Below are 26,239 nucleotides of genomic sequence, written 5' to 3'. Positions count from 1 at the left end.
TTAAAAATCAATAAATAGCTCAATCCCCCGAGTTCCTGGCAAACAGCTCTCTCCAGATACCTGTAGGCATTTTTCAGAGCAAACAGCTAACAGCGATGTATCATTAGGGCTTATCTCCTGCCCTGCCTAAAGCCTTAGCTGCAACAGCTTAAGCGTAAGGGTCACATATGCTCTGTAGCTCAGTACCTGCTGTGCAAATTTAACTTCCGAGGTATTTCTGTGACGAGATGAGCCGCGCACATCTCTCCCAGGTGGTCCTGGGGCAGAAAAGCCGGTTCTGCAGCCCAGCCCCGGCCCCACACGCCGGCTCTGGGCCGGGGGGAGCGGGGCAGAACGGCAGCTTTGCCTCCCCTCGCAGGCCTCGCTCAGACCCTTTCTTCCCCGTCACGGCCACAGCGAGTCCCGTGGGCTGCCGGGCAGGGCCCGCGCCCGCCCCCGGCGCTCGCCGGGGAAGGGGCCGCGTTGCGCGGGGAGAACCCGGGGCCGGGGCCGGGGCCGGGCGGAGCGCGGCGGGGCCTCACCTCCAGCTTGTCGGTGAGCTCCTTGTGCATCCTCTCGTACTGCCGGCTCATGTCCTGGTTGCGCTCCAGCAGCGCCTTGCCCAGCCGCGCCGCCAGCACCAGGTCCTTCTCCTTCTGCCGGATCAGCGAGAGCAGCTCGGGATCGCGGGCGGCGGCGGCGGGCGGCGGCTCCGGCGGCTCCCCGGCGGCGGCCAGCAGCGCCAGCTCCTCCTCCAGGGCCAGCTCCAGGGCGGCGGCCCCGGGCGGCTCCATGCCGCCGGCGCTGTCCGCCTCCGCCGGTGCTGACCCGGCGGCGGGCAGGCGCAGGCACGGCGCCGACATGGCCCTGCGCGCCGCCGCCGCTCCGCTGCGCCCCCCGCGCCCGGCCCGCGGCTGCGGCGGCTGGGCGGGGAGCGCCGCCGCCCCCGGCCCCCGCCCCCCGGCGCCGGGGCCCGGCAGCGCATCGCCACCGCCACGGCCACCGGCGCAGACGCTGCCACCGCCACCGGGCACGGGCGGAGCGGGGGAAACCGGCTCCTGCTGGCCCCGGCTGCAGCGGGCAGGTCTCGCCTCTTCTGCCGCAGGCCCAGACCAAAAATCCCCCCAGAACATCGGGGAAAGCCCAAGGAGGGAATTTGGCACCCCCGAGGGGCACAGCGCGTTCTCCCCGCTCGCCGCCCGCTCCTCCAGAGCTCTAGTGGGGATCTTTTGGTTGCCAGAGCAGCTCTCGGGATCTTTGTGCTCAGTAGTTCACCCCGGAGAGCTGACTACAGCTTCCAACAGCCACCGGGGCTTGCTTTCAATTTCAGAGTGTTTGGGATGTTCTCGGGTAACGTTTGTCCTAAAGGTACCCCCAGTGAATGTTGGGAGTTGTAGTCAGTTCAGCTCCTAGCACTATTCCCCCTATTAGGGGCAGGACTGGTTGGGGTTTCAGTTTTGGTTTTGTTGATTTTCTTAGATCTCCTTAGATCCCAGTACAGAAGGGAGGCTGAGGCAGAATACAGCTGCATAAACCAGTATATTGTCCCACTTGCTAAGACCCTATTCCCTCAGTTTCTGATTATACTTTATTTTCAAACAAGGCTTTAATAGTGATTGCACAAAAAACAATTTAAAGAAAACTTGTGTTTTTGATTCCTAGATTCTGCAGAAAGGAATTATACGTTTCACAGCTTTTTCCTTTGTACACTGCTTTCTTGGGGCTTGTTTTCCCTTCCTTCACTTAGACCTTGTTCATCTGTAAGCAATAGCCCAACAAATCAGTCCAAGGATGTTTTTGGCTGGGACAGTTGGTGACTGATGCAGTTTTCAAGCAGGGCTGGTTCCTGCCTCTCCTCAGACCCAGGGCCCTGGAGAGATGCTGATAATTCGTAACAGTTAGAACTTGAATTGTGGGGATGCAAACTTCCCTCTGGCCATCTGCCACTGGGACTTTGTCTTTCGTGGGGATACATCCCAACAACCCAGCTGGGGGGACCTGTTGATGCTTGGCCTTTTTCCTGGCAGCATCAGTTAACAGCAATGCTGCTTTCTTTAATGTGTGCACCTACTCTCCAAGGACCAGGCAGAGACTGGTGCCTTGTGCTGCCAGCACCTGTCCCACCACGGTAACTGTTGGCCCTCATGGCCATTGTGATTTCTTTTGCACTGGTGACCCAGAGGTGACACCTCCTTTATCTCACAGCAATTCCCCCAGGCACTGACTTTTCCAGTCCTTTTGTCCTTGCAGTTCCACTGACGCTTACATTGCTGGAAAGAAGGACTGACCATAAGGTGAGATGGTTTGGACAATATTGGCCCTTTTAAAAGAACCCCTGTCCCAAGAGGAGCTGTGATTGCACTGATTTGATCATCACTATTTAAACACAGGAGGGCGTTTAATATTTAAACTGATTGTGAGCACCTTCTGCTGGAAGTGCCTACTACAGCAGATCAAGCTTCCTGGTGTGATTAATGAAATCCATTGTGGCATTAATTTTCATCTCTAATGCTTCCTTCAGTGTATAAAACAAAAAGAGATTATACTGAGATGGTTTTAATCTCCCAAACAAAGCCTGAAACAAACCCCATTGCTGCAGCTGTTAGGATAGGGATGAAGAAAAGCTATTGTTTGGATGGAGAGGAAAAAGCACATATAAATCAGTGTAATGTATTGTAAATATGCCATCATCTTAGTCAGGCATCTATGCAAGCTTAATGTTCTTTTGGGGACTACTGACTGCAAAACATAACTGTGTTATCTGGAGTAACCCTGGATTAAAGATTTGTTTATTGCACAACATATTATTGACTTCCACTTTAAAAAAAAAAAAAATCAAAACCCATTGTCCTGTGATTTTAATCATTGGTTTGGCTTTTTAGAAATACGTTACTGCTTCTAAAACTCCTTTGTATGCTACTGTATTAGTATTTTATTCTGTATGTGTCATCCCAATCAAGTATCTATGAAAAACTGTTAAGAATATAACAATGCAGTTTCTTTACAGTGAAATGGTGTCATTATCTATTAGGATCCCAAAATGTATTTCAGCTGAGAGCTGGGACAGTTGCTGCCCATAAGTGGACACCCAACTCCCATTTCTGCTCTTCTTGCCCTGCTTCACCTTGGTTATGTCTTTTGGAGAACCTCAGCCCAGAAAATAGAAGAACTAGTTATTTGAAACAAGTCAAACATGAGGTGGTTTTATTTTAATTGCACTGCTAAAGCCTGATGAGACTTCATTCCTCAGGTACTGCAATAGTGAGTAGTTCTTGTGGAGATTTAGATCAGGCTTTTCAAAAGCTGATGCTCTTGCAACACAGAATGTTCCTGTGTGTACAGAACAAATGATCTTTCAGCCTGGAAATCACTCCAGGGATGGCCCTTTCTGAAAATGCATAAAGGCCAGACTGACTCAAGCACACAGAGAACCAAGAGCAAGTGACTGATGCCAGTGATGTCATCACAGAACGCAGAAATGTCACCTTGCCCAGGACATAGGAAGGCCTTCTTTGTGATATTAGCAATCAAGGATGAAAAGAAAGCATAGCTATAAGAGAGTGGTATAAGATTCTTTTTAAGAGGGTCAATCATTCTTTCCTTGCTCAGAACAAAATCTTGCAGGTCTGTATAAGCTAGAAAGCAAAAGGTTCTATTCTTATGGGGCAAAAGGATGGCACTGACCTTGCCTCTAAGTAATTTTTTTCCCTTCTTGCTTTTCCCCATCCCACAAGTACTGAATCCAGTAAATAAACCATGGGGAGGATTGGAGAACTTGATTCAAGGAGCCATCCAGGGCAACCTGCCAGTGCAAATTCCCTCTGCTAAACAGGTTCCTAAAAGAGCAAGATACTGAAACAGGCAATCCAGCTTAAGCTGTGGATACAGCAATGGGTATTGTCCTTCCCAGAGGGTCAAGGAGAGGTGAACTGTAAGCTGTGCAGATTCTTCAAGCCCAGTGTCAAGTATATTGTTAAATCTGATGTTTTGAAATCTGCATTCTGCCTTGCAGGGATTTCACTGTTTGGTCTGTTCACAAAGGAAGTGTGGCAGAGGGTCTGGACCCTTGGTGGTTACACCAACAAATGCTGGAGCATGTAGGACTGTATGACTTGAGCAGGACAAAGCATTTTTCACACATCAGAAAAGCCGCAAATCCAATAAACGTCCGAGTGCTTCAATCAATACCTTCACTTCAGCTGTGAGGGCAGCACTCAGATAAGAGGCACTGCAAGGGATCATCTTTTTTTGTTTAGAGTAAGGGGAGAAAAAGATGTGTTATGGGAAAGCCACAGCCAGACCTGTAAAAGTAGGTTATTGTCCTGTGCTTTTAAAGCCGACTGTGGTGAGAAAGGAATTCCCATCAACATCCTTAATCTTCCTGCCAGTGGGCTGACAGACTTCCAGGGGAGGCAGCACAAGCTATCAGGTTTCTTTTGCCATTCTCTCTCTCTCTGTCTCTCTCTCTCCCAGACTCACTCCCCCCATTCTGAATGATTAATTGCTTTATTCTTTTCTCTGTTTTCCTGCACTTTATTTCTGACAAATATTTTACTTTTTTCTGGTTGTTTGTGTACCTCTGTGCCGAGGTGTTACAGCCACAGCCTCCTCTGCTGCAAGAGGTACAGGCAGCCTCAGAGAGTTTGCAGTTACCCTAATGAATAATTAAAGGATATATGTGTCTTGCTTGCAAAACAGGCCAGAACTGCAAAGCCAGAGATAAGACTCATGTGTGACCTTTCTTTCTCTTTGCTTCTGTAATGTCCGAAACTATCCAGTATGTCTGTGCCCAGCTTTTCTCTGATGCTGAGGAGGGAAATACAGGATGGGAAGATGTATTTGCAGAGCTTGGTAAGGGTGAAAAAACCAGAGATTTATCATTAAACAGAAAGGAAAGAAAGCTGTTCTGGGTTTTAGCCGAGGAAGATAAAAATAAAAGACCATCCTGATTTTTCTCAAGGCTCAATATCCCCACAGAGTTTCTGACAAGTTTGTTTTTTCCCAGGATTATCAATATCTCATCAGGTAGAGCAGAAAGACGACTCATCCACCATGGTGACTCAGGGCATTGAAGTCAGGGGAAACATCCCTTGACTGCTAAGGGGGTAAAGCATGGCCTGGATGAGTCAGGAGTGCCCAAGGACAGAGCCAACACCATGCTGTGCTCACCCTACCTGTGTGTAAGGAACAAGGGGTGCAAAGGGAAAAGAATAGTGGAACAGTTTGACTTGTAATATGACACACAGGAGTTAGAGATGTAACTATTGTGTACTACAGGTTTTAGTCTCTGTGAGTTGTGAAGTTTGGAAGCATTCTGTAACAGTCTGTCCAAAACAAAGCTGACAGTGCCAGGAACAAGCAGAGCTACTCTGGACCTGGAGGAGTTGCATGGCCAATATTTCAGGCCAGTTTGATCTGCTTGGGGTACCCCACCAACAGTTTGACTGTTTCACACCTGGCTCTGATCTGGCACTCATGCACCTGAGGCTCCTTATTGGCTTACCATGCTTCAGTGAGACTCTGGTCATAGGATCCAACCTGGCTCCTACTTAGTGGGATGATCCTCCAACGCTTATGCCAAGAGGGCTCCCATCCTCACACACCCTTGCTGGGATTGCAGTGTGCCTTTGGCAGCATGTGACAGACTGCTGGAGCTACTCAGAGCTGCTGGAGAAGCTGCAGAAAAACAAAAAATGTCTCAGGGACACAGTGAGCACAACAGGGTGCAGAGCAGAGCTGGGCTGGGGATGTGCAGGGTAGCACTGCACACTCACATGAGAGGTGCTGGGTCTGAGTGCTCCCACACAAACCCAGCCATGGGCTGGCTGCTTCTGCAGGAAGGAGTAAAGATGTAATGGTTCCATGGGGAGATATACATTTACATCTAGACTGGTGCTGGTTTTTTAATGAACTAGGTGTTTTCAGCAGTGGGTGTGAGTTCTCCCTCTTGAATCTTACCACATGACAATGTTTGCCAAGCCTTTGTGAACAAACACTCCTATTTAGAATTATAAAGTAGCTCGTGCCTTTGCTCTATGAAGGTGCAAACTGAGAGTGCTGTTCTTGCTTGTATTTCTTTACAGCAAACCCTTAAGTCCTAAAATTACCTGTCATGGTGTGGGCCATGGAGTTCTGCAACCATTAAATGATGACTCTGTGCTTTGTTATAGGGAAAAATATTTGTTCACTGTGATCTCACTCTGCTTCTTAGGGATATGCTGTGATTTGTAATGACTTGTTTTAGGAATGCTGGTCTTTGATCTGGCATTATTGGATTGTAATTGACCATGTTGACACAAAGCAATGTGGGGTTTAATGCAGCCTCTTTCACTCACTGTTGTGGTCAATTATTTCATGATAATGGCAACTCTGCCAGGTATTTTTGCTTCATTGAGCAATTATGTTGTTATGGAAACTGGTATTCTATAAATTATCTGAAGAGAGGCCTGATTCACTTCTTGGGAATAAGAAATTTTAAAGTAAAAAGTACAGGATAACAGGATTTTTTATTAGCTGTATACTTACTTGTAAGTATAATTACTAACTTGTAAATGTAATTACTAACCCTCAGAGCTGTTAACTCCTTGGTGCAAATACCAGCAGTGCTTCCGGGACCTTTGTGCTCCTGCAGGACCTGCTCCATTGTCACATCATTAGGAGCCAGACAATCCTACCCAGGGGGAGGCATCCTGGGTATGTGCAGCACAGAAACTTTCAGAGGAGCTTTTGCAGCACCCGTTACCTATGAGAGTAATCCCTTTTCATGCCCTGAGCTGTTTCCTCAGCACTTTCCAAGAGCACCGATAAACATGTGGGTGGAAAACCATCGAACAGAAGTAATTAAGTTGCTCCTGGTGAGCTAAAGCTCATTCTACATGGATGAGGAACCCTGCATTAGCTTGAGGTAGTCAGTGCTATTCCCCATCATCTTTCTCCTTTTTCACGCTTTCAAACTGTGATTTCTTCTGTTTCTTTTTAACAGTTGAGTTACTAAAAAGTACATGGTCACCTTTTACACGTTCAGCTCACAGGACACTATCTCCCTGGGCCCCAGGAGTGCTCTGCACTATCAGGGGCAATAACCTCTCCTCTTGGCTCTGGAAGAACCTGGAAATCTGTCTTTGCTGTGTCAGCCTGGCCATGGGGAGACCTGCAAGTACTAGGGAACCAGTTTCCAGATGATAATATATTTCCCTGGGTTTAATTTGGGAGGCAGTAATCAACCTTGCTATAAAAATAGCCAAGCCTTAATTTCTCCAGAAAGATGAAAATCCTGTGTCTTCTCATCCTAGTTGCTGGTTTCTAAATCCCCTTCAGTTTTGTCAGCACCCTTCCATTTCACAGAATGGCGAGTTGCCAGACTGGTGTATCATCTCCCTGGGGTCTGCTGCCCACGTAGCAGGTATTCAAATTCAAAATAGCAGACTTTGTAAGAGTGCAGGACAGCTTCGGTTGGCAGGAAAAGATTTGGGTTTCTTACAAATGTGGTCAAATATTGGTGTATGAGAACAATTCACAATGAAATTAAACTTGCTATGAGTGATTTCCATTTTAAGCTCATATTATGTATAGGAGTTTTCAAGAGAAAAAGAATTGCCAAATAATAGCTAAGCCATACTGTTGAATTATGGGTATTGCTTTCTGTTGTTTAATTACCTGCAGACTGAACTATCCTGTTGGAAAGGCAACAGCAGAACAGCTTTCATCTGGCAAAAGTATTTCTGTAGGATTAAAAAGTAAATCATTTTCCATCACTTGTACTGCTCAGAAAAACAACATATCTTTTTTGCCCTATGTGGGGACTTGAATCATAGACAAAAGCGGGTTGTAGAAAGCTTCTTTATTTTCTTGTTTTACTGCAAGCATGAGAACTCCTCTGTACAGCACCGTGCAAAGATCCCTGGATGTGGCACATGGCATCTGCTTTTGGAGAGGAAGCACAACCACACCTTTCCCAAAACTACACACCATCCCTCCCTGTACTGTCTGCTTTCCAAGGAATCTAAAGCTCTTCACAGAAACTAAAATGCACTGTTATTCTGTTTATTCTACTTTCTATTTATTTCTCTATAATGAGGCAACTCTTGGGGTGACATTGTCCTGTAATCCCTATTCCCCTTTCACAGAGGGATGAGGAGAAGCCAAGGCTGTAACTTGCCAACAGTCCCCAATGCCAAGGCATGCAAATCTCATGACCGAATTGTGACCTATGGTCTTAACCCTTAGATCACAGTTTCTCTTCAAAAGCCAAGTCACAAGAGGAAAACAAAAGAGTTCCTGTCAATATCTCTTTGCAACGACTACACCACTTTAGTTTTTGAGTCAGACTACTGAGGATCAAGGAAGGAGCTGCTGTAACACAGCTGAAGTCACAGATACATAACAGTGATGGTATAAAACAGCTGAATAGAACAAGAGCAAGAGAGAAGGTTGGAGATCCATAGATAGGGCTTGAGAGCAATACATAAGAAACATGGAAAACATGAAAGAAGTTGGTCTTAAATACTAGCAAGGACCAATGGAGAGAATGAATCCAAATTACAGTAATTTTACTGGTCTGCTTTACAGTATTTTTTTTAGATTTTAAATTGTAAGATAAATTGTTCTTGTAATTTAAGAAAGTATTTCTTTATTCCTGCTGGGAGGACCTAGTTGACATCAGTTGTAAATGTGTTAGGACAGAAAAATCAAAGTGTTTAACTGCTGCAAGGCACTCTCATCATATCATAATGCCTTTTGAAGCGGTAATTCAATGATTGATCAGAGGAGATCTAATTAACTGACTGCATTATATGAAAAAAACAACCATAGAGAAAGCTGTGATACTCTGGGTATCACATTCATCAGAATCTTTGCTCTGATGCATGGATGTGGGTGTTCAAAAAGGCAGGAAAAGGCAAACCTTCATTCAATAGATCACCTAAAAATAAACTTTAAGATTAAAAGTTTCCTTTCTCTTCCTATCCCACCTTTCCCATATTATTGTTTTGCATACCTCTAGACATTTTAGGAAGTGCATAGACCATATTTGTCACTAAAATATTCTGCATTAAGCTAGCTACTTAAATCTAATATTCACCCACACATTATCTATATGGGGGTGAAATTTAGATGTGAACATTACCTTAATGAAGTGCCTTCTATTCTTGTTTCCCATTTTTGCATTTTGCTGTACAGCATTCCATGCCTGCAGGGGCTGGGTGAGTTCAGTCGCATTGGGAATGACATTTATGAACATTTAGTGCAGCCTTGGTGTGAGTTCACAGCCAACTTCTCCCATGGGGTGTGTGAAGGCAGACAAAAAGGGATCCAGATTCTCTTCACTGGGATCAATGAATATGTTGACATGCTCATTGTAGAAAGATATAAAGATATAAAGATATAAAGATTGGGTGCATATTTTTCTTACTTGATGGCCTTTCATCCTGAATGTAGAGACTGATAAAACTTCACAGCAATCCAGGCTCTGGGTTTGGCTGAATGCCCTTCAGTGTGTGATTCTCCTCTCTGCTGGAGATCAGGTTATTTTATAAAGCTTCACACCTTTGCCTACCTAGAATGACAAGAAATCAGCCTTGTTGAGCAGGAAAGGGAGAGTCAACAAAAATCATATTTTTTACATTATTTCAGTGCTGTGTTCAGTGCTTGCCATTTATTTGGCCATCCGGTTTCTTTCAGCACCACTTTGCTATTAAAAGTATATCTTAGCTTAAATAAACATGTTTTTGCCTATTTTAGTCATCCTCTTTTAGGCCAGTGTCAGATGTAGCCTTACGTGAAACATTTAATTAATTTTTATTTTCCTTCACTGTTTTCATATAAAGCTGTCATATAGACAGATGAGTTTTGATTCCCCAAATTTACACTTAAATTGAAGAAATTTCAGTGAAGGCCAAAAATGAAGGCAGCAACTACCTTGCAAACATTCCATTATTGCATGTCCTCACAGAAGAGCCCAAATGGCTTCCCATTCCACAGTCTGGCTTATAATCCTTGCTATTCCCTGGGTCAGTTTTGTGCTATTCAGTATAAAATACACACTGTGTCAGTTTTACTCCAGTTATTTAACTCCAAAGGAATAACCTATATACAAATAGCTGAAATATTTATGGGTTTGCCCTTCAAGTGTTTTTGTTTGTTGAGTGTTTCAGAACTTACTCAGGGGGAAAAAGGAGATGCTTGCACATAACATGATATGTCTGCAGAGCTCAAGAAATATTGTCTCACTTTTCAAAGCACACCAACATCCCTGCCCAGTGCAGAAGTCTCCTGGGAACTTGCTGTGGGCATGAAAGGTAAGAGCTTACTGTGATTTTTAGTGTGTCTGCACATGTGTCATCCTTGGTTGCCTCTCCTTCTCTACTGATGACTTATCAGCTCAATAAGGTGAAGCATAAATAACCTGCAGTGCTACAGCCACCAGAAATTGGAAATTCATTCAGCAGCACAGTCTAAGAGCCACCCCCAGCTGATGGGGGAAAGACCTGTGGGTCAGGGAGGTGATTTATGGGAATCATGTCTCAACTGCTATGGAATTAGCACCTAGAGTTGGAAAAAAAAATAATCTGGAGTTAAAGAACCTACCCCTATGAAAAAGTGCCTCACTCTACACTTCAAATGTTTTGTTTTAAAAGCTGGAGCTGTGTTTACAGAAATTAAAATGGGATTTCCCCTGTGCCAGTCTTTTGTATCTATTATTCTAACATGCTTCTATTCAACTTGTCTGGCTTTCCACTACCATTAAATGTATGTATTGTCTGTAGAACCCTTCCTTTATCTCAGTTCTTTGAAGAATAAGAGTAGTCTGAGTAGTTGGAGAGGGCTGCCTAGGCCAGTGATTGTGTTTATAAAACAGAAACATTATGTTCCTCTTTATTTACAGTCATTGTAAATGGAAAATGCATCTATTGTTTGTGTTGCTCTAAAATTATGTATCACTCTTTCAGACACCTGAGGACCCATTATCACTACCTGGATTTTTGTGTTTGTCTGTGAGAGAAAATGCCCTTTATTGTCCTATCTCAGAAATACCACCTCATCAATTGGGAACTGATTTAGAATTCTTTTAATTCAGCAGATCATTAGAATATATATGACACTTCCAGGGAAAATTAAACCATGTGGAAGCAATAAAAGACTGGCAGTTATGTCTGATCAACAGTAATAGTCCAGCATCTTGGGAGAAAATAATGTATTTTAATTCAGAAGCCTATGAACATTTAACAAAGCTGAATTTCGTATTTTTAGCCCGTTACAAAAGTACCAGTATTTGGAAATGTGTTTTGTATTGTCTTGTGTGCATCTTGTTGTTGCTGTTTTGTGGGTTTTGTTTGTTTTGTTTTGTATTTTTTTGGTGGGGATAAGGGGGCAGGGTGAAAAGACAGACAGCTGCAAGGACTTGCAGCACATTCTAATTCTTTATTTTGTTTGACCTGATTTAACAAGCTTCCTCTGTTGAAATATCATCGTCTATGTCGGGAATTATGTCAGGAAGCACAATATGTGCAGTGTGGGTGAGTGAGCTTGCAAAAACTGTCAATGAAGATCAATTATAGGAATTTTGAATTACACATTAGATAAGAAGCAGATGACTTTTTTTCCCTTGCAACTGCGCTGTTAACTATTTTTGTCTAAATTAAAATACAGCCATAGAGGCAGTGAAAATCTGTCAGTGAGCGTCACAAGCTGCCCAGGCTTATTGATCATTTTCTTCTTTACGACTGAGGTCCTGCAGAGCCGTGGTTTTGGCACGGAGCTCTGTGCAAATGAAGCCAGAGAGCAGCAATCCACTAACAACCTCCGATTTATATGCAGCTTGGGCAGAAATGGCCTTTTACAAATGACTTGGTAGGCAGGAAAAGAAAAATCCTATTTAGGAGGTGCCATTTTCTGATGGTACTGCTGAATGATGCAATGGGGGCTGTGTGTCCTTCTCTCACACCACAGCGGGGCAGGCAATGACAGGAGGAGACAGATTTGTTCTTCCTGCATCTTCCTTGTTTGTAAATACCTTGGATCAGCCTGTTTATTGGCTATTTCTGAAGGTGGAATAGCATTTTTTGCCCCAAGAGGATACATGTAAGGGGGAAGACTTGCAGACTCTACACAGCTGTTGAACACCACTGCCAGCATTGCCTGGCTGTGCCTCTGCCTCAGTTTGGAGCTGAATTCCAGAAAACAAGCAGGATTTAAAGAACCCTTTTTAAGAGAGAAGTAGCAGTTCTTATTCACAAGAACTAGATGATACATCATCTTTTGAGGCTGGGATACTGAAAGGCAGCAGAATGAAAGCCAGGGGAACATGGAGAGGACAGAGGTGCAACAAACTATGCAGCTTATATGCAAATATCTTTTATTCTAGCATCTTGTATTCTAAATAATCTTTGCTTCATGGAGGAATAGGTTGATGCAGAACCCAGACTCCTCCACTGATTTAAATGCTGTCTTCTGGAGGATTTTAAGTGGTAGCTGTTTGTTAACAAATAACAATTACTTAAGATAGATTTTTTTTTAGTTATTGTTTTTTGTCATTTTGAGGTTGGCTATTAGGCTTTTTTTGATAGCTCTTTGTTATGAAAAGCTGTCTACTTTCTGCTTCATGCTTAAAAGGTTTAAGATGTGGGGTGTGCCAAGTCTGCACCTCTCCCCTTGTTTCCAAGGGACTAATTGTTTTTAATTGCTCTCATCCACTGGCACAATTCATTAATGCTGCATCTGATCCATTTCAAATTCCAGAGAAGCAATGCACAAGATCTGAGGAAAACTGGAGAGCTAAGTGTCGAGAGAAGCAGAAAGAAGAAAATATTCTATCTTGGTACTTAGGTAATTAATTCAATTCTAGAGGAATCTGAAATAGTAGCATAAACCCACCTTTTATTAAAAAGTTATTTTCAAAACAAAAGTTGACCTGCAGTACTTCAAAAAAGAGGGGAAAAAAGAAGTAGATTACAGCCATCTTTTATTCAGGAAATGTTTATTCCACAGAAACTCTTTCACATGGAATTTCCATTCCTCGTTCAATATTCGTATTTTTGTATCCAGCCTTTGGCTAAAAATGGCAAAATGCAATTCCTTGGCAGACCATGAGCATTGCACCATTGCAACAACTTCCCACCTTCCCAATTTTTTTTTTGAGGAAGAATATACTGGGTTTGGAGCCTTTTCTTTCCAGGTAGTAAAGGAAATTTAGAAGTGTGAGAAAACAATGTGAGCCAGGCCAATCACCATGAGAAACGGTGAAGAGCACTCCAAAAAAAGCAATTTGACCATGCAGTGACCTCTAAAGCAGCCAGAAATTGTCATTCACTTCCTTTATGAACCTTAAATTACTTCACTGTTTGTCAGTGTTATTTCTTAATCACTTATTCATCACAATTCTTAACATGGAAAAGCTGTTTAAAAATGAGAATCCCACAATAGTCACTGTAAAATATCTCTTGGCCTCCAAGCAAACATTATAGAACTAATTCTAGAAGAATTAAATAAAGTAACATGTAGGCTGCCATTGCCGAGTTCTTTGGGACAGGAATGAACACACCCACTCAGAGCAAGAACATCTAAAATCCATAAGGCACCAAAATCGTGATTCCAGATTAAAAAAATAGGCAGGCAATCAAATCTAAATTTCTTTTAGTCTTACCTGGAAGAGTCCTTTGACATTAAAACTGTCATTGCCTCATCTGCTGCTTTTATTTATACTCTGCACAAAGTGCTACTATTGTTCTTTTTTACCCTATTCACAGTGCCCACCATGCTATAGAGCTGCAGAGCACAAATTATTGGTTACTGGAATTTTTGGAATAAATTTTCAAAGGAAAAGACAGAGTTTCTTTCAAGTTCAATTACACAAAGAATCCAAATCTACTTTTGCATCTTCAATCATCAGAGTTAGTAAATACTGTGTTTGTTTTTTTTTTTTTTCCTTTTAAAAGGCTGGCATTATTTTAATAGACATTTGTTTAATCTATTTTCATATTTAATTTTGATACTTCAATCTGATGGGATTTGTTTTTGTAACAAAATATCTGGGCACTGAGGTCCAATCCCACAAACAAGGAAATTACTGCTGTAGTTGAGGAAAGGACATATTTTCTGTGGATTTCTTGATTTAAGGCAAAGAAAAGAGTCCTGCTGTGAACATCTAGAATTCATTCCCCCTAGGACCAACATATGATTAAATTTTAATAATAAGTTTTAATTGTGCTCTCAAAATAATTCTGTCTCTTCACATAAGGGTATCACTGCTCTCTTTTTTCTTTTGGAATCTAAGTAAAATATAACTGGATATGGCCATTTTTTACATGATTATTCTATCTAAATTCCACAGTGTTATGTTAGATGCACTTGCCATCTAATAAGCAGTACCTGTCCTGTTCTAGGTTTTATCTTGTAAACCAGAGTTGCCTTCTCTTCCCCATCAATGAAAATATGCAAATGGTTCTTTAGGATATTTAAAACAAAACATTTTTTATAATGGCTCAGATACTTTATCAGTTTTGCTTTAATTAAGCTCCTGTCACCTGTTGCTGTGGAACATGTAATTCCCATTAAGTCATGACAAATGTAGTTTTCAGCAGCTCCAGGAGATGTTAATGTGAACACATCAATATTCATGTGTCTTGACAGATCATGAGGTTTAATAAATTGCTTTCTATGAAATAATTTTTGTGGAATCAGGGGTGTTCCTGTGATAGCACAAAGGAAGCCTGAAGCTGAGATATATAAAACATCATTTGCTTCTCACTGCATCTACAAGTTTATAAATTATTTCTCTGGAAAGTAATGAGGGATTTGTTTAAAGCTAAATACATATATATAAAAAAAAAATGTAGAAGACAATTAGAATTAAAAAAAGCACTTCCCTTTCATGTGGTTAAATGTTCAGTTTGCACATAAAGAAGATTCTTAGTGACCCAATTCTGTTACTATTTCATTTTGGTCACACCAGAAATTTATCATGATTATGTTTTGGCTTACAGGGAGATTCAACATATGGCTGTGTGTTAGGAGAGTGTGGTCAGAACTGAGCAGTGTGTGCTGGAATGAGGAACCCTCAGAACTTGGATTTGGTCTGAAGAGCATCATCACATATGTCTGTTTGCATTTTTATGAATAAATCAAAAGATAGATGACAACTATGTATCTAATAGGAAAGCCCTGTGTTTTAAAAACTGTTTTAATTGATTTTACTACTGTAAATATAAGGAAATATAGAAGCAATACATAAAAAACCCCAGAACATTAGCACTTGTATAATACAATTATTAGCATATTGCTAATACTCATAATGTTTGTGAATGTATGAAGTGAATGCATAATCAAAAAAAGGTCTTTAATATTTTAGTCAAAATAACCTTGAAGAATATTATCTCTGTGCCTACCTTCTAGTGAGAGGCTATAGAAGAAAAACCAAACAGCCTTTCAGGTCTTTTAAAGTTTCATTTCCTTTTTGCTTATCCCAGGATGATGACAGCAGAGTGGTCTTTTTCCAAAAATTCTCAGGAGGAAATTAAAAATACTGCAGAAGGAAAGACAATGTAATTGTTTTCCTGATGATTATTTCTATTTGCCTTCATAGCTTTGATAAGGAATTTACTTCCCTCTTCCATAACTCTTCTTCCCAAATGTGTATTGTGCAAATATCCCTACCCCTGTAGTGTGCATGACTATTATGTCAGGTTGGATATTTTGTGATAGTTTGGGAAAAGAAAGTGGAACAAAATGTGTCAGGAATCTAAGGATAATTTAGGTCCCATTAAGCAGTGGTGCTTAATGCTCCACTTAGCAAGGGTTTATGATAGTATTGGAGTCAGCCAAGTCAGACCCTTTATTTTGAAACAGGAAATGGTAACCCAGGTGTGATTAGGGTTAGGGCTGAAGAAAGTGCTTGATTTATTACAAGCTCTTTTAAATATTGGTGAGTTAGAGGAAGGGATAGAACTGATAAAGGAGAATTCATTTTTTGTTTTCAAGCAGAATTATAGATTATAGATAGACATATAGATTAGCTATGGTAAAGGCCTTGCTGAAGAGCATTATTTATTTCTGGGGTCCACATCCTCTGGAAGCCTTGCCTGCAGAGCCATCTGCATGAGTAGCATTACAATTTGGAAAGAACAGAGCTGGAAAGATTTGGTAGGTAGGACAAAATTTACCTTGTAAAAAATTATGGTTTTGGTCATACTTAGCTCGTAGCCTTGTGATAGCACATGACCTGTTTATTGCTTTCTAAGCATATATAAATTCATTAACTCCTTGTGCACTGCCACGAGAGTCTCAGTGCTCCACAGATGAAGAAATTTCTGAGTAATGCTGCTGTAAATACAGAAGTTCACAGCCAGATGGTGTTGGGGGGGCACTTGGCAGCTCTCTGCCCGTTAAAATATGGTGAGGTTAGTTAGGATGAGGATCTGAGCACCAGGCTCTTGGCAAAAAGCTGGTGTACCTGCCTGCCTGGTTGTTTACTTCTACATTTACGTAGCATCTTAGACCTCAGGCAAGCCTGAAGGGTGTTACTGGGACAAGCAATCCTGGGAACACTGTCACCTTGGAGCACAACAGCATGAGGAAGGAGAATTTGGGCCAAGGAAATAAAGGGAAACCCCTACTCTTATAATAAAATAATGTCAAACAGATGGTAACCAATTCCATGCATGGTGAGATGTCAAAACATGTTGAGCACCATATTGGGACCTGCTTAGGGAAAATCACAGAGCTATTTATTCTGTTACACTTTTGAACAACCTATTATTTAATAGTAGGAATAAGCCCCTGCTTTGTACGGTTTCAGGTCTGCTGCTGCTCCTTCCAGTTAAGTGAGGTTGCACCCAGGAGCAGCTGTCAGGTTCAAGGAGTGATACATAATTTGGCTGTTACAAAGGACTGGTGCACTATGATTTCTCTTGATAAAAATATCAAAGGTGAGAAGGAATCATCAATTTCACTCTGAAGACTTCAGATCATCAATTTAAAGAAAATGAAAATATGAGTTCTTCTGAACAGGTATGTATTTCTTTTTTTACCTGAGCTATCAGAAATATGTACTGAGGTATAAACTGCACTGTTTTTCTCTCTCTCCTCTCTTCTCCCCTCATCTGCCACTTCAGTTGTTTTCTTACCATTTGATAACAGTTCTGGTGCAACTGCATTTTTATGCTACTATTTCATTTTGCTGCTAGACATTCCTGTTTACATAAGTCTGTTACAGAGCAACAAAGAAGAAAAAAACCCAGTACGTGATCTTGTATCACATGGCTGCTTCTAGCAAAATATGTATTTAAAGGCTTTCTTAAAGGGAACTAATCTAACTTGATTAGATTAGATGACTAGTCTTCACCTAAATTATAAGAAAAACTGGATCTGTACCAAAGGCTTTTAAGAGCCAGTTTCTTTGCTTGCAAACACTCAAAAAAACAAACAAAAAAAAATCTTTATTTTGAAGAATTAAATTCTAAACCTGTGAATCAGTAAACTGATGCTATTGCTGAACCTGTTGGGCAGCTGACAGAGGCCCGTGGTCCAGCCAAGCAGCTCACCTGGCTGGTTGAATTTCTGTTTTAAACACCCAGAGCCAGTGTTCATGTTCTGAAGGGAAAGGGGAGCATTAATGTGCATGAGGTGAGACCCTTAATGACCCATCTCCTCTCCCAGTCTGTGGATCAGCTGTTCCACACCACCCTGCAGAGAAGAGGGAAGGAGAATCAGCCACACCTTGTGATTTGAACACAATACAGAACTGTGCTGTTCAGAAGGAGAACCCAGATCTTCAGCTTCCCCCATTTTCTAAATCTAAACTGATGTGCAGATATGGTGATATCCCCAGAGGAATTAGGTAGAGTGTGGATATTTAACAGTAATTCTGGTAGTTAAAACAGATGAGGTTAATGATATTTGCTGAGGAGACAGGCTGGAGAAAGGGCAAGACACAGGAGCCTGAAGTTCTCATAATTTGTATGGCAGACAGTGAGACTTGTTCAAAATGTAGGGTAGACCACCTTTAGACATGGTAGGGTTCCAGTATCAGGGCAGGATGTGATATTTTACTAAAATGCACTACACCATGGCAATTACCCAGTTCATGCACAGGAAGCTCTTTACTGCATTTCTGTTTAAAAGCTGATCTCTCCTGGGTAATGCGGATGTGGATGAGACACAGCCAATGACAGTGTCCTGAGTGGAGTCCAAAACCAAATTGGTGGTGCAGGTAGTGGACAATAAATTAGATTTTAAAAACTCTTTCAGGCTTTGTAACTTGGAATGAACCCAGATATGTAAGTTTGAGACAAGAAATACACCACAAATATGTCCGTGTTCCAGGGGTGGACTGGGGGAGGTGAAAGGAAGCACAGATCTGTAAAATGATTTGTATAAAGTCAAATGTAATAAATCCATCAGTACATTACTTGATCAGCTAGATGCCAAACCAGTATCAGCATCATTAAAAAGAATGTTAGAGAGCAAACTATCTGACGTCACTCACAGTGACATGAATATTTTTAAGGACCACGCCACCGAGGTTTCTATTACCAGATTAAATCTTGCCCAGACACTGTAACAAGGGGCTGTGTTTTGCACCCCTGTGATGCCTGCAGGTCACATCAGCGCTCCCTGCCCATGTCCTCCATGGATATCTCCACAAGGATCCATCGGATCCATCCTCACACAAGGTCATCCTGCATCCCACTGAATGTTCTGATGGATGCGTCACTGACAAGAGAGGGTGCTGAGCTAGAAGCCTTTCACCAGCGCTTCACTTGAAAGTTAATCACCCTGTATCTGAATAAAACGGCCATACAAAAAAGGTCATAAAGGTCAGGCAAGCATTTTACAGATGGAAATTTAAAGCTTCTGAAAAGCTTTCCATTTCCCCTCTGGCTGCCCTACCTGGCAGCATCTGCTGCCAACTCTGACGTTCAGGGTAGGGTTGAGCCAGCTCCACTCAGAACTACTGGGAATGAGTCATTTTTCCCTTTTAAGATTTGGCAAAGGAAAACAAACACACAAAACAAAACAAAAAGACGTGAAGTACACGACAAGCGCGAGCAAACCCATGAGGGCAGAGCAGCACCAGCAGTGTCCGAAAGCCTTTCTGTGCTCCCTCCGGAGCCCCGCGGCACCGGGGTCCCCTGAGCGGCCCCTCACAACCCGCAGCCGCTCCCCCCTTCACGGGGCCGCCACCACACCCGAACAGGGCTTCCGGCCCTGCCGGCCCGCGATTGGCCCGCGCCCGGTAACAGGAAGTGACGTTAGAAGCCTCACGCCCACCGCGCCGTTCAAACGCTAGCGGCGGTAAAAGCGGGGCGCGCGCGGGGACTTGGGGGGCCCTGGTGAACGGGGCTTGGGACGAGGCGGCTGTGAGGGACCCGGGAACGGGGCTTGGGACGAGGCGGCTGTGAGGGACCCGGGAACGGGGCTTGGGACGAGGCGGCTGTGAGGGACCCGGGAACGGGGCTTGGGACGAGGCGGCGCTGAGGGACCCGCGGGGGGCTGAGGCAGACTCGGGACCTCGGGAACGGGGCTTGGCATGGGGCGGCTCTGAGGGGGACTCGGGTCCGCCCGCTGCAAACTGCGGAGTTCGGGGGGCCCCGCACCCTCCAGCGAGCTGGTGGGGTCACCGTCCCTGGAGGTGTTTAAGGATAGACTGGCCGAGGCGCTGAGTGCCGCGGGGACATTGTCACGGTGGGGTTCGCTCACAGGTCGCACTCAGTGGTCTCGGAGGTCTTCAAGGTAATTGCTTCTCCCCGCTTTAATTGCTGGGGCGCTCCAGGCGCGTTTAAACTTAAAAATTTTGCCCCCGAGGAAATGTAAATGTTGCTTACATTACATCCCCCCTCATGTATATATTTTACTTAGAGTCAGCCAGTCAAGTGCTTCCTGAATGTCCCTGTTCCCTTTTTTAGGTGATCGTTTATACGAGATAAGCTGTAAAGATGTTGAAGTTTAAATGTGGAGCCCGAAATCCAGTCGAGGCAGGACCAATGGAGCCCATCACCAGTCGAGCCTCTCGGCTAAATCTGCTCTTTCAGGTAAAGAACATCTGGCTTGGGAGCAGCTGATTGTCCTTGTCCATTCCCAATATCTCAAAATACAGCTTTGCTTGTTTGGATGCTGAAACCATGCCTGTGTCCTTTGGGGTAAAAGAAAGAGATGAGTAGATGAAGTTCAAAGTGTATTTGGTTTGCACTGAATTCAGTGGATAGTAACTGGTCTTACATTTTGTGCATCTGTGTGTTTTAGCCTGATGGATTTTTTCACATAAAGATGGAATATTGCTTTCTGTCCTCTGTAATCTTCAGTTTTTTCATGAGTGAAGGAGCCGTGGGTTTGTCCCAGGATGAATTTACCTAAGGGGCTGCTTTTTCATCATCGGAGGTCCAACTCAGCTTTTCCTTCTAGAGTTAGTGTTGATGCTGATTTCTGAAATTGTTCATACCATGAAGAAACCTGCATGATGCAATGTCAAAGAAAAGGCCAGTCAGCTCAGAGCCATCAGGAGAATATAGATTGTTAAAATTTGAATCACTGCTTTCTTGAAACTGTTAGTTTAGTTGCTTGAAACTTTAAAGGATTGCTTTCTCTGAAAGAAAAATACCTGTAACAGCTATTTCAGATAGTGAGTTGATATATTTACCTCACACTTCTGTATCATTTGCCTAATTTCTGAAGCAGTGATTTTAAAATGGATAATATATAATCTGCTCTATACATCTGTTATTGATTTGAGGCTTTTCATTGTTGTCTGAGACTCCATCTGCTGTTGCTGCTTTTTTTTTCCAGGGGAAGCCACTCTTTGTGACTCAACAGCAGATGTCTACTCTCTCCCGGGAAGGCATCCTTGATTCATTATTTGTTCTTTTTGAAGAATGCAAAAACCCTGCTTTAATGAAAATTAAACATGTTGGCAACTTTGTCAAGAAGTGTAAGTTTGTTTAGACTAATATTCAGGTGTCACTTTATAAAACAGTTCTTAAGAATCTGGATGTTAGAGTAATGCTTTAGTTGCTTTGATTGTAACCCAGGACTTTGAGCTTCTGATTTTTTGTTGGCAGACTCAACTCTGCAAAGGGGATCTTGGCAGTCTCAGTAAGGATTTGTTCAGGTCCGAGAAGATCAAATGCAAATGGCTTTTGAAGTGCTGTGACTCAAATGTGCCTCCTTCTTAGTTTGTACTGTATTTATATTTGAGGAGGTACTTTCTTGGACAGTGAGTACTGGCTCCAGCAAAGCTCTGAGTGTGCACCACAGAAGGATGTCAGGAGTTGAGACCAGGATAGGGACTATGAGAAAAAAGGATTTGAGAGAGAAATTTGGTAATCCCTGGCTCTCTCACCTTTTGGATTCCATGTGTTACCTGAGTTTTGCATGTGTAACTTGTAAAGAGTATTTCTGTGCTTCAGAAACACAGATCCTAAAGGAGTAAATATTTTATTGGTAAATATTTTATTGATAATGCGCTCAGATTCCTTATGGGGAAGAGCAAAGAAAATTTCTGTCAATTTTTCAATTAAGGTATAGCAGAAAGACATTTGATTTCAAGTAACGTTGTGCCCCCTGTTATAGTTCCACTCAGTGGTTTGTCAGTATTATTAGCAGACAGTAATTTTCTGCTAGTTTGAAAAATTTTTAGAGCAATCTGCTGTGAGTGACTGATTATCATAGTGCATGCTGGCTGGAACTAGTCAGTGGAAAACTTGAGCTGAATATCTGCAGTAAATGCCTGTTGTTAGACAATAGACTGGTGCCTCCCTCAGGCAGAGGAGCAAACCCTGCCCCTGGACTAGAATTCACTGGGTAAAGCCCTCAAGTTTAGAGAATATACTTTGTATTGATAAAGGATTGCTGGAAAGAAATTAGAAACCAAAGAGGTTCTCAGCCTCTGATGTTATGAATGGGACAGAATTTTGGTTGCTATGGGAACTGTCTTAGCATTTCCTGATCCTTTTGTATGTACCATATTTCAGACTTAACTCTGCATTGATACAGTCTTTTTCTAGTTCTGATGCATGCTGTTATTTTTAAGAAGCATATTCTGGAAAGATTTAACATTTCTTGAGAATCTGGAACTAAATGTTGGGATTTTTTTGGTTTTGGTTTGCTGGGGCTTTTTAAAATTTTATTCCCTAGTTTCGATGTTGTCTCTTTTTTATAAAATGCCAGTTGCCAAATGTAAAAATAAGTATTTTATTTTTATAGATGCAGAGGCTATCGCTGAACTAAAGGAACTGCAACCCAGTGTGAAGGACTTTGAAGTAAAGAGTGTGGTTGGCTGTGGTCACTTTGCAGATGTCAAAGTAGTGAGAGAGAAAGTCACTGGTGATGTCTATGCTATGAAGGTGATGAGCAAGGAGTCCTTGCTGGCGCAGGAGCACGTATGTATATTTTTCTGTTCTGAGAGTAGGAGGATAAATTGCAATTTGTTGAACACTTCCTTTCTGTCACTATTATTAGAAATGAGTTAAAAATACATCTTGAGAAAGTTCATCCTACATTTCAGTGAAGCAATAAATTTGTGTGTAGTTTTGCTGTGTTTAAAAGCTGTTGTCACAGTCTATAGGTCTGTTGGGTGAGGTGCCATCCTCAGGTACCAAAACATGGCCCTTGTTGTGAAGAGCTTCCCATCTAATTATAAGAAAAGAAAAACAGATGACGGAAAAATTGAATCAGTATTGATCTTGTTGATGATGGTTTGAATTTTCAGACAATCTATTCATTAAGGTTTTGGGTTTTTTTTTATTTTAAAGAGCAAAGTAGAATGTCAAGAGTGGGTGGGAAGGCAAACTGTGGTGACTGGATTTTTATGGAGAGCCTCTCGCTTGCTTGAGAAATGTGTTACTTGGAAACTTAAAAAAGGGATAATGGAGGTTGTTCTCATAGTTTGGTGAGAAACAGAAGTTAATCTTTGCTGACATGAGATGACAAGTAGGACAGAGATACTCCATGAGAAACCTCTTGAATTTATACAATATCTGCATCAGTTGTTTCCAATGCGTGGTGCAGTAAGGTTGCTCCTGATATCTCTCATCATTGTCTGTGGCTAGCAGAAATGGAGCTCAACTAAAATTACCCTTTCTGGGGCATAGATTGACAAGAAAGCAAAGTATGGTTCTACCCTCACATGGCACTTGCTCAGGAAACAGCACTTAATAATATCTGTGTAATTTTTTGGTGATGTGTGCCAAGTTTTTCTAAATCTAGGGAATTCTAATGTATTCTCACTTCCTCTCATCATGATGTAACTGAACACTTTTTTGGTAGGTGTCATTTTTTGAGGAAGAACGCAGCATATTAGCTCAGAGCACCAGTCCATGGATTCCACAGTTACAATATGCATTTCAAGACAAGAAAAATCTCTACTTGGTAATGCCTAGTCTCTGATTTTCTCCTCTATTGAACACCATTGTTGTTGGTTTACTAAAGAACAATGTGATAGCTGAAATGTGCTTGTTTTCTGAAAAATTTTCCTGTGTTGCATAGTACTGTTTGATATGTGCTCAGTGTCTTACTGGGGAGTTGAATGAAGTATCTTGTATATCTATTCCTTTAAAATGGTATGTAGGTGATGGAATACCAGCCTGGAGGGGATTTGCTGTCACTCTTAAACAGATATGAGGACCAACTGGACGAGAATATGGTGCAGTTTTACCTTGCAGAGTTGGTTTTGGCCATTCACAGTGTCCATCAGATGGGTTATGTCCACCGGTATGTAAAGGTTGCTTTGGTACTTCCATATTCTGTCCTCTTTCAGTATTTCACATGCTGTGCCAGAAGACAAAATTAGAAAATTAATCAGACTCCCAACTATAATTGTAGCTCAAGGCATTAACTTTGATGTAAAGTTCAGACCAATATCAAGAAAGGATTGTTACATATATTTTTCTGGAGGCTTAGTAAAAGGAAGCCTTAATGTTGCACTATAAAAAATTTAAATCTTTTCCATGGATTGCTGCTTTTGGCACCAAATACTATGGGAAATTAATGTAATTGTTAAAAATGTTGTGTGCTGATTGGTGATCAGTGCAGTATAGGATGTTGGAGTAGTTAAATATCACAGTTTTCTCTCAAGGCTTGGAGACTGTTACTGTGTGCATTTTCAAATCATATTGATATTTAAAAAAATTATTTCATTCTAAGGGTGTGGAAATGTTAGGAAGTATTTTATGTTCCAAGAGTTTGTAGTGACTGCACTCAGAGCATGGGCTGTGGCTTTCTTAGTGCAAGGTCACTTGGCTGAATTTGGAAGATGTGCAGAGCAAGTTGTGAGAGAGTTTAGGAGGAAAACTACAAAATACTTTACTGAACTCAGTTACAATGTGGTCAAGGTGCAAAATCATCTTCCCTTTTTATCTGCTGTCAACAATTATTAACCTTCTATGAAATAAGGGGAACTGTAATACTTCCATATTTGCTTGGAAAAAGTGCACCTGTTGGGAAAAGACTCCCACTTGAAAGATTTTATGTATGAGGTTGAGTATAGCTGAATAGAGATGTCCTGTTACCTGGATGTGACAGTAGAAAATGGTCTGGAAAGGTTCTGATTGCTTTCTTCTGGTTTACAGGGATATCAAACCAGAGAATGTTCTTATTGACCGAACAGGACATGTTAAACTGGTGGACTTTGGGTCAGCTGCCAAAATGACAGTAAACAAAATGGTAATAATGTAGATTTAAACTTTGTGGCTTGTTTGGATAGTCCAGTTGAAAAGGGAGAGCTAACTTGGTATCTGTTCTTTGATTACATCTTGCTCTTCTCTCTTCTGCTGTTCTTGTTCACTATGGAATCTATTCACAATTGTATTTTTCCATTTGTGAATGGCTTTTCAAGCATGAGCTCAAGTATCTTTTGCAGCCCTCTGCAGATACATATTTGCTTATTAAAATATTAACACACAAGAAAGGTAAAGGTAAGTCTGCTTTCTCATGGTGTTGCACTGTGATACAAAATCGTATTTCTACAGGTTCTTACAGCTGCTCAATGCTGTGTTTAAAGAGGATGTGGATGTATAGTTGGAATGAAAATTGTGCCTGTTGTAAATAAGGTGACATAAATTTGAGTATTGGGGAGCTCTTGATCAAAATGAGTCACATTTAAATATTCTGGGCTTCACTCACCAGAAAGTACTGCATCAAATCTAAATCAGTGGAGTTTTTTATAAGTTGCTTGTAAGTTTTGTTAACTGCATACAACTTCCAGTGAAAATTTTTAAAATTTAAATGTATCTAAGTGAGAACATGAAGTTCTGTACCATATTTCTGTCTTGTTTTACAATTTTTATTTTTCCATAACATTTTCTTTGTAATGTGATTCTTAATATCCTGTTTTCCCTGCTCTTACATTTTCAGTGCTTCTCTGCATTGTATTTTCCTTTTAATTTTCTTCTTCACATTATCTCTTCAGTCACTCACAGGTTTTTGTGTTAGCCTGCCTGCTGTTTTGTTTAATTCTTTATGCCACTCAGTACAAAAATGATTGCAGCACTGGCTCCTAAATTACCTTTTCTAAGTGGTCCAGAAATTCAAATATTAGTGCTTTGCTGATCATAAACACTAGGCAAAAAGGTAAGGGTGACAGAGAATGTAATGAGGCAGGAAATATTTTTGTCTCAACGTGACCATTTTTGAAATTTCAGCTATGATGCTTATACTGTTAACACTAGTTAAAGCAGAGTATGTTTGCTGTTTTAAACAGCAGTTTAGTATTTCTGTGCTTTTTGAGATGCTGCTTTTCTACTTTAGCAGTTTGTACTTTACAGTAACAATTAGCTCTGATAATTTGACTCTTTATACCAAATAGCTCGCTTTGTTTGTTTTTTCAGCAGTTTCCTTAACCTGGTGCTTATTTGCTAAACAGCTTTGCTTAAAATTACTTTCTTAAAATTCAATTGGAGGGCTGAAAATTATGTCTCATTTAAAAAAAAAAAAAAAAAGGGGGGGGGTGGGGGAATAAAACCTTTGTTTTATTATGAAGATCCATTGAAGAAGAAGTGCTGTAATTTCACTTGGTTTATCTTTGCTCCCAGGTCAATGCCAGGCTCCCTGTGGGCACTCCTGACTACATGGCACCAGAGATGCTGACAGGGTTGGGTGGGGATGGCAAAGCCTCCTACGGCCCCGAGTGTGACTGGTGGTCCCTCGGAGTCATCGCCTATGAAATGATTTATGGAAGGACTCCCTTCACTGAAGGCACTTCAGCAAAAACTTTCAATAACATCATGAACTTCCAGGTAGAGCTTCCCTGTTCTCAAGTAAAAAGGCTGTAACTAAA

General features: G+C 41.8%; 2 protein-coding genes and 1 long non-coding RNA gene across 44 annotated transcripts in view; 2 read left to right on the top strand and 1 right to left on the bottom strand.

Annotated features, from left to right (window-relative positions):
* BICDL1 (BICD family like cargo adaptor 1) overlaps positions 1-19,195 on the bottom strand; it is a 67,569-nt gene extending 48,374 nt beyond the window's left edge. Inside the window, exons 1-7 of one of the 5 annotated variants that reach the window (XM_086855511.1) lie at positions 19,007-19,136; positions 17,514-17,655; positions 15,360-15,496; positions 9,389-9,532; positions 9,104-9,302; positions 7,636-7,700; positions 5,483-5,655 (exon numbers count right to left, since the gene is read on the bottom strand). In XM_086855511.1, the coding sequence (XP_086711637.1) occupies positions 5,483-5,485 (3 nt within the window). In that variant the 5' untranslated portion in view covers positions 5,486-5,655; positions 7,636-7,700; positions 9,104-9,302; ... (2 more) ...; positions 17,514-17,655; positions 19,007-19,136. Of the gene's footprint in view, positions 1-521; positions 843-5,482; positions 5,656-7,635; positions 7,701-9,103; positions 9,303-9,388; positions 9,533-15,359; positions 15,497-17,513; positions 17,656-19,006 lie in introns of those variants that run through there. The other 4 variants (XM_086855507.1, XM_086855508.1, XM_086855510.1 and 1 more) reach the window with 4 other exon arrangements.
* On the top strand, positions 8,317-15,509 carry LOC111936592 (uncharacterized). Its single transcript, XR_002868265.2, has 4 exons — positions 8,317-8,408; positions 10,216-10,274; positions 12,715-12,801; positions 14,958-15,509. It is a non-coding gene; the product is annotated as an uncharacterized LOC111936592 (long non-coding RNA).
* Positions 19,122-26,239, top strand: part of CIT (citron rho-interacting serine/threonine kinase) — a 68,338-nt gene continuing 61,220 nt past the window's right edge. For 13 of the 38 annotated variants that reach the window (XM_086855497.1, XM_086855487.1, XM_086855496.1 and 10 more), the window contains exons 1-8: positions 19,210-19,266; positions 19,878-20,003; positions 20,755-20,896; positions 22,171-22,346; positions 23,233-23,334; positions 23,534-23,676; positions 24,534-24,627; positions 25,995-26,198. In XM_086855497.1, the coding sequence (XP_086711623.1) occupies positions 19,908-20,003; positions 20,755-20,896; positions 22,171-22,346; positions 23,233-23,334; positions 23,534-23,676; positions 24,534-24,627; positions 25,995-26,198 (957 nt within the window). In that variant the 5' untranslated portion in view covers positions 19,210-19,266; positions 19,878-19,907. Of the gene's footprint in view, positions 19,705-19,877; positions 20,004-20,754; positions 20,897-22,170; positions 22,347-23,232; positions 23,335-23,533; positions 23,677-24,533; positions 24,628-25,994; positions 26,199-26,239 lie in introns of all 38 variants that reach the window. The other 25 variants (XM_086855500.1, XM_086855486.1, XM_086855495.1 and 22 more) reach the window with 9 other exon arrangements.

Source organism: Cyanistes caeruleus, chromosome 18 (assembly GCF_971803275.1).
Source record: "Cyanistes caeruleus chromosome 18, bCyaCae1.hap1.1, whole genome shotgun sequence".
Taxonomy (NCBI): Eukaryota; Metazoa; Chordata; class Aves; order Passeriformes; family Paridae; genus Cyanistes; species Cyanistes caeruleus.
The sequence above is the reverse complement of the archived record's forward strand: the minus strand, read 5'-3'. Positions and strand labels throughout refer to the sequence as shown.